We start from the raw sequence: 10,956 nt of genomic DNA, 5'->3' as shown, positions 1-10,956 counted from the left end.
TCAAATAATTATAATACGATTAAGTATATTACTGTTTTGAGGCAGATTTGATTCTGTTTCCATCAACAACCGACCACTTCTGGATAGCGACAAAAGCGAAAAAAGCTATGCTATCAAACAATAAAATTATATACAAAGAAATCATTTTCTTATTTGTCCGCTAAATTGGTTCTACTTAGACGACGTCTCAATATCAATGATTTTAATAGCAATCCATTAATAGCAAATCTATAATTTTTTATATATTTTCTTATCAATTTTTAAAGATTTTATTTTTTCGATTATTACTTACTTTATTACATACCACAGTATGTGGGAAGGGAAATATTTATAAAGCAGTGGAGTTTATGACGTCGCTATCCAGAATTATCAATTTACCATAAACACACGAACATTTACACATTATGCCAAAAATATAAAATTTGTATGAAAATAATTGCGTAAACCTACATTATAGGTGCAATTACGTGGAATGCTTTCACGTGCGATCGAGCGAATCTTAACAAGTAAACGGTACAAAGTATAGTTCATTTTTTCTTACCTGTTTACCTTTCCTTAAAAGTCAAAAAAGTGTTTTAAAAATGTATAAATACTTACATATGTTAAAAATGTTTTTTTTTTAAATAAATATATATTTTATGTTAACCACAATATTGTATTTTTGTCTTTTTTTGTATAAATATAGGTACCATCATAACACAAAATATAACGAAAAGATTGTTAGCGATTAAACAGGGAAGTAAAAATGAACTTTGTATTTTTTATTTGCAATAGTATCACAAATCAATATTATCAATCGGTTACCTTGCAGTCTGAGTTGTGGTGATTAATTTTGAACTACAAATTTTAGGTAGGTATGATGAGAGAAGACGTTTACAAACTAGTACAAAATCTATGAATTTGAAGAAAAAAATGATGAATGTGTGATGAAGAATGAACGGTTACGGAAACTGGATATAAGGTAAACTAATCAAAAATCTTCTTGCTATTTTGGTCAGTTAAATCTACTGACTAAGCAAAAATTCTTGTATCGAACTTTGACAGCTACTTGAAGCATGAGTGCGAAACCAGAGCGTTATTCAATTCGGCAAAGTTCAAGTTTATTACCCGAACAAAACAAAGATTTTATGAGTGTTTATTACGGATATATAAGAAAAGATCCTCTAAAAGTTTGTGTACAGTTAAGTTTTCTTGCAGTGCAAGATTCATTACAGAGCAAAACGACATTGAATTTGTATGCAAACGAGTCGGTGAAAATATTGACGATTTATTTAATTATTTAGTCGGTCGGTAAAGTACATTTAGTCTAGCGTCTTTGTCATTAATTGCTGCAACGATTGATTATTATACATTAATAAAGATATGTAGAAAATCTGGACACGAAGCAACACGGTATAGTATGATTTATTCGAAGCGAAACAATGCCGATGATATGTTAGGATTTATATGTATTAATAAAATGTCACTAATTTTGTACTGGGTGCATTGCAAAGTCGAACAGCGTGATGAGAGAAACATTAGCATCATTAGCATATCAGCAATATTAAAAAACTTAAAACTTTGCAATCGGTTTTTAGATGATAGTTTTAAGCCTCTTTCTTTCAACTGAATACAATAGAAGTGTAGTACCCAATTCAAAAAATACATGATGAGTAGATTTATGATGAGAAATGTATTTTGCCTAGTTTCTGTGTACGGAAACTTTATTTTGCAATGCAACCCGTTTGCGTTGATTTTGTGTAAATCTCTTTCAATAAATTTCAAAGCAATTTCAATTGTCTGAATCAAACTTTATAACGAGCATCGAGCATCTTGCGTTTCGATGCGCAGTGTTCAATATTCGCTATCAGCTAGGCTAGCTACACTCGCAGCAAACTTCCGCGATATAAACGAACTATACCTAGTCCAGCATTAAAAACATTTTTTTAATTTAATTTACCTGTAAGAGACATAGCTTTTAATACTCATACACCAGACATAGCTATAAACTCAAAGACACGAATGCAAATATTATCAAAATCAAGGCTTATTCGTTATCAGACGTCGAATCAAGTACAGATTTACACAAAAACAACGTCGACCAATAAACACACGATTAAACTCCGAAAGGCCAATAAATAAATACACAACAGACATAAAGTTACATTTAAATTACCAAATTTCGCTAAGAACATTGAGCAAGATAAGTCTTTAACAAGCTAAGATTGCTTAGTTAAATAAAAAAAATGGAAGCGGCACTGTTACAGTAAAATAAATGCTTTCGGGTAAGTACTAAATACTAATACGTCATAGCCTTGCCACAGTAAAGCTCTCCAGAAAAGCGTAGACGTAGCTAGGAATATTGGTCCACAGGAACTGTGGTTTCGGGATTTCGGATTTTTGCACAAATCCGATCTTTTGTGCCAGAATAATGGTTGCCTTCGACGGTTGTTGAGCACTTACGAAAGAAGTTGTATTTTTGGCGTCGTTCTGGTACGCTATACCAAAAAAAGGATTTTTATTAAAAATTAAATATAAATGCAAGTTTTAAAAGTTATAAATTATTTTATTAATGGCTTCCTTTAAGACTTAATAAAAATGTTGATAGCGAATATCAAACATGTAAGTAAACTGCGTAATGCTGAAGGTATTGGTAGAACAAACTGGTCGCTAAAAAGTCGCAAACATTTTGCGAATGCTACATACACGTCTACTAGATCTCGCGTACAAAACCGATGCAATTTGTCAGTTGAACCAATGTTAATTTACCAGTACAAGTTGGAGGCCTAAAATAATGCATTTCTGACGGTTCATGTACCAGCGCAGTATGAGTTAAGAAAAAAAATGTTATCTTATGGATTTACCAAATTAAACGCAGCATTAAATCAAGACAACTGACATTCAGTTAACATAATTATATAGTTTTGAATAATAATAATAATGCGTTAGCAGGGCAAAGAACACAACTTCAAAGTTAAATAGTTCATTACATCACGACTTGTCACTAACGCGTTATTTTAACGGACAAACTTTAGTTTTGCAATACGTAGGAAGAAGAAGAATTCCCTAGCTACGCCTACTCTCAGGAGCACCGTCAACTCAACAGTCACTACAAGCGAAAAACATAACTCGAGAAATCATTGAACTCTCATCCTTGATCATGCCCAATGTTCTGTTCAATTGGCACCATCTTTTTGCTGACCGAATAGATCGGGGGCGATTCGATTTTCCCCGATATCGCCTGCACGCGACTCTTGACCGACTCGTCGCAGGACTGCGAGTGTTGGAACGATACTCCTTCGTTTCCGTATATATGCTGAGGTTCTCTTACGTTCCCGTACAAATTGTAGTTGTGGATGAGAGTGGATACCCGATTTGTTGTGATCGGTAAGCTGTTGTGCTCCTTAGGGACGTGATCGGATAGGTTCAGTTGGGTCGTGACTGTTGTTACCGGTTGGTTGATCTTGAAGTCTGGCTTCGGCGGCGATTCGGTTTCTTGAACTGACGATTGGGTGCTGAGGACCGGTTGCGGTGTTAAAGGTGGGTTAAGTACCTGGTTTTGGGAGTCGAGGTTCTGGGGTATGGGTGAGGAGGTTTGCGGCTCCTCGTCGAGTTGGAGGGCGGATTTCCAGTCGATGTGCGGATGCCTTTCGCGGATACTATCTACGACGTCGAGGAGATTCTTGGCGTCCATTGCCAATACGTGAGCAGCGGCCAACATGCTTCTGGAAAATACAATTATTCGATAATATCTAAACGTTTATGCACTTTATAAATGCGTTTCAATATAGATACAATAACCATTATCATAGCCTAGTGGTTAGGACTTCGGCTTCACTTTCGGTGGGCTTAGTTCGGATCCCAGCACGCACCTCTAACTTTTCTAAGTTATGTGCGTTTTAAGCTAATAAAATATCACTTGCTTTAACGCTGAAGGAAAACATCCTGAGGAAACCTGCATACCTGAGAGTTCTGCCTAATGTTCTCAAAGGCGTGTGAAGCCCATCAATCCGCACTGAGCTAGTGTGGTGTATTACGCCCTAAAACCGTTTCACTATGAAAAGGAGACCGATGTCCTATAGTGGGCCGGGAATGGATTGTTAAGATGATGATGGTGAATCAATATCATGCGTCCGTAAAAGGTACAGAAGTAATTTATGGAGTATATGCTTGTATATAATGATTCCTAAAGTAATTGTGGACCTATAAAAAACTAAAACTGAACATTGTGTTAAAACACATTTATTCGCGAAGTTACCAAACAGTTGTTGTTCTTTTTTTTTATTATAAGGTTGATTGGAACACCGCTCCGTTTTCATTTCTCGTAAAACAGAATAATAACAGAAAGCAACAGCTGAGTTTCTTGCCGGCTTCTTCTCGGTAGTATCTGCCATCCGAGCCAATTGTATGGTCACTACAAACAGACAGACTTCACGTTTCTAAATTGCTACTTGAAATTAATTAATGTGTAATGATTTTTGCTTGACTCATTACACATTTCTGGCTTGACATTATAAATCTTTGCCGAGCGATAAAAGAACTAGTGAGATTTGAAAGGTGTATTTGAAGTATGACAAACTATTGCATAACTATTCAGACGTTATGCGAAGATTGGCTTCAAATCTTTTTGCGAAAAAGATTACTTGCAAAGAAGGACGATTAGTCTGTCCTGATCCCAAATTATGAAAAATTTATAGTGCAATTTCTTAGTTAACCATGGTAATCAGAAATTTGGTAGCCAATAAATACTTTAGCTACTACGGTGGCGTGGATATAGGATATTCGCAGGGTATGCACTAAGCGGGCAGATTATATAAAAAAAACTCCGGTACGAGTTATAAAATACTTAAGAGTAGGCATTGTCAGAGACATAAAAAGTCTACCTTAAAGTTTTTATAACTCGTACCGGAGATTTCCTTCATTTTATATCATCTGCATAACCTGTGCATACCGTTGCAGTGGCGTGCATGACCGGTATGTATGTGAGAGATGGGTTGACTTATGAACACACTAAATTGTTTTCGCATTTATAATGTTAGCATGGATTTCATTCATTGCAGGAATAAAAAACGTCCATACGATTTGTAAATATCCAAATGACACTTGGCTATAAGATATTTAGAAAATTATAATATTAATAATAAATATACTACGACAATACACACATCGCCATCTAGCCCCAAAGTAAGCGTAGCTTGTGTTATGGGTACTAAGAACTAACTGATGAATAATTTTTATGAATAAGATACATAAATACTTATAATATATATAGATATAGATTAACACCCAGCCACTCATAAACATTCATGTTCATCACACAAATATTGTCCAGTTGTGGGAATAGAACCCACGACCTTGGACTCAGAAAGCAGGATCGCTGCCCAGTGCGCCAATCAGGCCTCAAACATCGTACATTTATTTTATTGGTATTATTAAACCTATGTTACTCACTTGGTATAGTCATGGTGTAGGGTGGTGCGACAGTAGTGTATCGCGAGTCGCATCGCTTCAACCAAAGCGGCCATGTCTTTGCTTAAAACCTGGTGGGCCATTTCTACCTCCCTGCGAAATAATAGAATAAAAAATAGAACTGATCCTTGCAGAAGAATCGAACCTATGCCCAGTGGCGTGCACAGGGTCTTTTGGCGTCTGGGCCAGGGTCAGGGTCTGTTCGCATTCCATTGGCTGTATCACGGGAAAATAAAGGGTTTTTACGGGATTCATAATAACGTTAATTATTTTGTGGAATATGTTCATCTATGCCTGTTATATTATTTTATTTATTTATTTATTCTTGAAACTGAGATTACTTTTAAATCCGACAAATTTCAATTTTTTTTTAATTATCTTTTATGAACTAGCTGTAGGCCGCGTTTTTATTAAGGTCGATGGTGTGTTTAGTTGTTGGTTGGTTAGTCTTTCATTAACGCCCTAACTTAGCAACCATTGGACTTGACTTTTGACATAGATTTAGTTGAAAGATTTTTATTAATTTGTTTATACTATTATTAAAAATCGTTCAATTTGTTTATTACAAATTAATAAAAATCTTTCAACTAACTCTATGTCAAAAATCAAGTCCAATGGTTGCTAAGTTAGGGCGTTAATGAAGTTCAAACTGTAGAATTTAGTCGCTCGTGGTGGAGAAAACACTCAATATTTTACTCGGAAAGTATTAAGAAACATGGTTGCAATAAAGACAAGTTGCCAGTAGGATGAACAAGCACAAAAAGAAGGCAGATTACGGAAGGAAGAAATGATTGTCTTTAGTAATACAGTTCCTGTCTTTGCCGTAGACAAAGCACCATAGATGGGTTGCGTTCAATTACAACACAAACAAACCAACAAATAAACACACTATCGAATTGTATCAGTAATGGTTATATATTTTATATTACATATCAATATGGCAAAGCTAGTTAGTTTATTAGAATAGATAATAATGTAGGACTCACCTTTGTGCGTTTGGAGGGTATAGCCGCACAAGGCTATCTACGGTCGCACAGAGGCCTCTCAGTGCGGAACCCACCGCTCGCACTGCTTCTAGTAGGTCGGGCGGCGCGGGCGATGCTGTTGTGGCTACACCGGCCAGGCGCATCACGCATCGGACCACCGCCGTCGTCGCCACGTACACTGGCTCTTGGTTTGCTGAACCCTGGTTTAATAATCGTCATCTGTTTTAAAACAAGTAATAACAACCGGTACTACAGGGTGTCGGTCTTTTATCTTCAATAGGGTTGTCAAAAGTAATGAATTTTTTTTTGTATGGAAAAATAAATATTCTTCTTTTGATTTAATATTTTTACAGGGAGATTCCTTATGAAATATACATATGCATCTTTCAATATTATTTTTGTAATTCTGTTACACGTTGTATAGGCTTACACATCTTGATTAAATAAATATATATATATGTAGGTATATTTCCATTCTCCCGAGTGTACATTGAAATACATTTTACAATGGTACTACCAGAGTCTTATCACTACAAAGGTTACAACAGGCTAACTATTATAACACAGAAAACTTAATTGAAATTTAAAATAGGGGATAACATTGGAAATTTTAAAATTTCTTTTTTTTTAAATTTCACATTTGGTATTTATTTTGGACTCAAATCCACGTAAAGACGTTAAGCAGACTACGTTTTGTAGTACAAAATACTAATTTACCTTATCTTCACTCGGCGTCCTGCTTTCCTTTGGTCTCACTGTATTCGCTGGGCTTGTTTCCGACGAATTGGCCGCTGTGGGCAAAAATACTAATTTATAATGCGCGTTCGCTTAACTGCAGACAGTTTCAGTCAATATAGAAAAACCCCTCCTTTCCCCGTTTCGTACGAGGCGACTAAAATAATATAACTGGGAAAAGGCAGCCGATTCTACTGTCATCTACTGCGAGCACCAACCCTGATCTGCGTCACAGTAAATATATTAAAGCAGTAATCTACGAAGAAACGTGCGAAACAGCTCACTCACACAGATGCACGCCTTTCATCATCACCATAAATAGCCTATTACAGTCCACTGCTGGATTAAAGACGTCTCCCAACGGGAAGATTTTTTTCATAATCACCACGCTGGGCATATTCTCTCCGTTATATTCCTTTAGTCGCCTCGTACGACACCCGGGAAGAAGAGGGGTGGTGAGAACTGTATTCTGATCTGCCGTCACGACACGGCAATGCACCCTTTGGCGGCCTTTACGTTCAAACTCTGCACAGCGTCTTCGCCGGCGAAGTCGAGGTCCCCGACTTCTAACGTCTTTCGGACGTGGGCTCGCACCACGTTCTCGGAAGCGTGCAAATTAATCACCGTCCGTAACCCTTTCACTCCAATCATCGCCTGAGCCGAGGTTCGGCCTCACATGAGGCGCCCTCAGGCCGACGATCCCTTAGCTTCTTCGAGCCCTAGGCTCTGCCAGGAAGAGTTTATACCCTAGGGTTCAAACTCTTCCTGGCAGAGCCCCATTCCGAGGCTCACCAACAAGCCCGTGTCGATACGAGCGGTCGCTTGCGTTGTTGTGTGGGTGTGGCGTGGAGTGTAGGTGAATATTTTATCAATCGCAGTTTCCATACTGATTTAGCTTATATATTTACTGTGCCTGCGTGGGGATTATGAGCTAGCCCGTTGGGAGAGGCTTTTAGTTTAGCAGTCGACTGGTTTAGGCTATGCTTGAATGTTTCATATATATCAATATATAATCGAAAATAAAATATCTATCTTCTGACTACGTATATTCTATAAATATATTGCCGTGCGTGTTTGAGTGCAAAAACTCGAAAATAGCGTGACCAATTTCGGTAATTTTATTTGCCTCAATACAGAAGTTAAAAAAAAACAAAATTCGGAGAAGCCGAAAGGAACAGTTAGAAAATTTCACCGGATCGCCTTGTATGTTACTTTAAGAAAATAATATTGCACGCCTTTGCACCCTAGCACTAAGTACTATTACTGTTTTCCTTGTGTTTTTCCTATTGTGTTGTGTTGCATTAAAGTTTTTCTATTCTATTGTATTGTTTAAAACGGTCGATTGGCGCAGTTTGCAGCGATCCTGCTTTCTGAGTCCAAGGCCGTGGGTTCGATTCCCACTACTGGAAAAGTTTGTTTGATGAGCATGAATGTTTTTCAGTGTCTGGGTGTTTATATGTATATTGCTATTTATTTATGTATATTATTCATCAGTCATCTTAGTACCCATAACACAAGCTCCGCTTACTTTGGGGCTAGGTGGCGATGTGTGTATTGTCGTAGTATATTTATTTATTTATGATTATTTATTTGATTTATTGTTTACCAGAATGCGGTTGACTAGAAGATTTGTTTTCTTGCGTGCCTGTTTGTGCCGCATCAGACTTCTCCGTGTTTTCGGCGTCCGCTGGAGGAGCTAGCTGCACGTTTGATAGACGTTTCTGTTGAAAGACACAAGTATCACTATTAAACACGTGGCCCGATGTATGCACTGCGTCGCAATCATTATATAGTAAATATAAAATACTTTGATATTTAATATATACTGGGGTTGTACTTTTGTACAACAACATTAAAGTAGAATATAGTAAATGCCTCTTAATATCATAAGTAGGTAAATAAAATAAACACACAGATACGCGGTGACAACCACATAAGTTGTTTAGTAAACTTTTTTTTTTACATTTGGGTCTAATTCACGGTCTATGTCACGGATTGCATTGGCAACAGCAAAAGAGATTGTGGGTCCAGATATAAGATACGCTCTCTTAAGCACAAACATTTCGAAATTAATTTTGATACATTTTTTGGTAATGAATGTTTTCGTAGCGGGAGCCATGTTGAATTAGTCATTACGTCATATAACTTTTAACGTACTAAGACAATTAGGGGCCATCCATAAAGTACGTCACACGTTAATGGGGAGGGAGGGTATCACCGAAGTGTGACATCGTGTGACAAGGGGCATGGGGGGTCAATACTTTTGTGACGTCACATGTTAAAATTTAAAATAATAAAACGCAAAGTTTGGATGTGAATTAAAAATTTTGATTTTATTAGATTATTATTTAATAAAAATAAGTAAAAAATGAAAATAGCTGTTTTCTCTCGATTATTTTTAAATACATACATATATTTAAAAAATGTGTGACGTCACATCAGGAGGGGGGGGTTATAAAAATGTGACCACCTGTGACAAGGACGGGGGGAGGGGTTCAAAAGTCCTAAAATTCGTGTGACGTACTTTATGGATGGTCCCTTATACATAACGACTAATTCATCAAAACCTAATGCGTTATTATTTGTGAATTTCGAACGAATCACAAACAATGACCTTGAAACTTAACTTACCAAATTGTCCTCTTGCATTTGCAACCACCTTCTGTCCTCCTCACTTTGGTGTTGTTGTCTCGCCAATTCGGCCAACAACCTCCTTTCCACCGCTTGTTCCGTATCGAACTCCGGACTCTACCAGCATAGACGTAAGGATTAATATCGCATAAATAATTACGAACTAACATTGCAGTTAGTTTAGATTAAAATACAGGCACCAATTTATACACGAGTTTGTACAAATACTCTATACCAATTTTTTTGTTGAAGTTAATTTCCTCCCATTGTTAACACGAGTTTGTACAAATATTTGTCACCAAGTTTAGAGCATGATTCCATCAAGATTTATGGTTAATTTTGTTCCCCTTTTACCACCAACGTTTTGATTCATTTTTAGTTCTAACCAACCACAAAGTTAGTTCTTTTATTGAAAATGTTATGAAGAAATCACACTTGAAATGGATAATGCCTTGAGGATTTCAATGTTGTTTTTCTTTTTCAGATAATCTCAGTAAGATACAATGCATCCAGTACAAAAAAAAAAATTTTTCACAATCAAGCTTATCTCAAAATACTAAGCGCCAAATAAAGAAAAAAAAAACGGCTTGCCGATTTATTGAACTTAAAAAAAAATTACTACTTTATAAAAAAATTATGTACTAATGCATACTTCTGAATATGATGCGAAGCTCTAACACAAAAATGGTACACGAAAACCAATTTCATATGTGATTTCTGATTGAAAAAAAAATATATATAAAATATAACTAAATCTACTGGAGAGCCCAACGGACACAAAAACTCTGGAAAAAGAAAAAATAGGCACTTATACTATCAATAAGGAACCATGGGTTTGGGAAAATAAGAGGAACTGGAATAGGGATGTTTATTTACATAATATAATAATGTCTAAATGAAGTTCAATTAGGGGGTTTCAGATATTATATAACCACCATTTTCGGGAGCCATGTTTATGTTGCTGTGATTATTATTAATAATAACGAAATTGCCGATCGTTGGCTTAGATATCAATACAGCCCATCGAGATAAAGAGCGATGAGCAAGAAGATACTTATATACAAAAAATAAACTCAAAGACCAAAACAATTCCGGGAGATATTCGAGCATGCGCAAAAAAAGAATCTATCTACAAACTGAACCAGTGGCAAAACAA

At 36.4% G+C, this 10,956-nt stretch overlaps 1 protein-coding gene across 6 annotated transcripts in view; it reads right to left on the bottom strand.

The window, feature by feature from the left end:
- Positions 1-651: 651 nt before the first annotated feature.
- LOC120623211 (focal adhesion kinase 1) overlaps positions 652-10,956 on the bottom strand; it is a 195,264-nt gene continuing 184,959 nt past the window's right edge. For 5 of the 6 annotated variants that reach the window (XM_039909254.1, XM_039900867.1, XM_039893096.1 and 2 more), the window contains 6 exons: positions 9,801-9,917; positions 8,776-8,890; positions 7,152-7,225; positions 6,435-6,634; positions 5,431-5,541; positions 652-3,704 (listed from right to left, as the gene is read on the bottom strand). In XM_039909254.1, coding sequence (XP_039765188.1) covers positions 3,128-3,704; positions 5,431-5,541; positions 6,435-6,634; positions 7,152-7,225; positions 8,776-8,890; positions 9,801-9,917 — 1,194 coding nt within the window. In that variant the 3' untranslated portion in view covers positions 652-3,127. The remainder of the gene's footprint in view (positions 3,705-5,430; positions 5,542-6,434; positions 6,635-7,151; positions 7,226-8,775; positions 8,891-9,800; positions 9,918-10,956) is intronic. The other variant, XM_039889914.1, reaches the window with a different exon arrangement.

The sequence above is a fragment of the Pararge aegeria genome, chromosome 1, assembly GCF_905163445.1.
Source record: "Pararge aegeria chromosome 1, ilParAegt1.1, whole genome shotgun sequence".
Lineage (NCBI taxonomy): Eukaryota > Metazoa > Arthropoda > Insecta > Lepidoptera > Nymphalidae > Pararge > Pararge aegeria.
The sequence above is the reverse complement of the archived record's forward strand: the minus strand, read 5'-3'. Positions and strand labels throughout refer to the sequence as shown.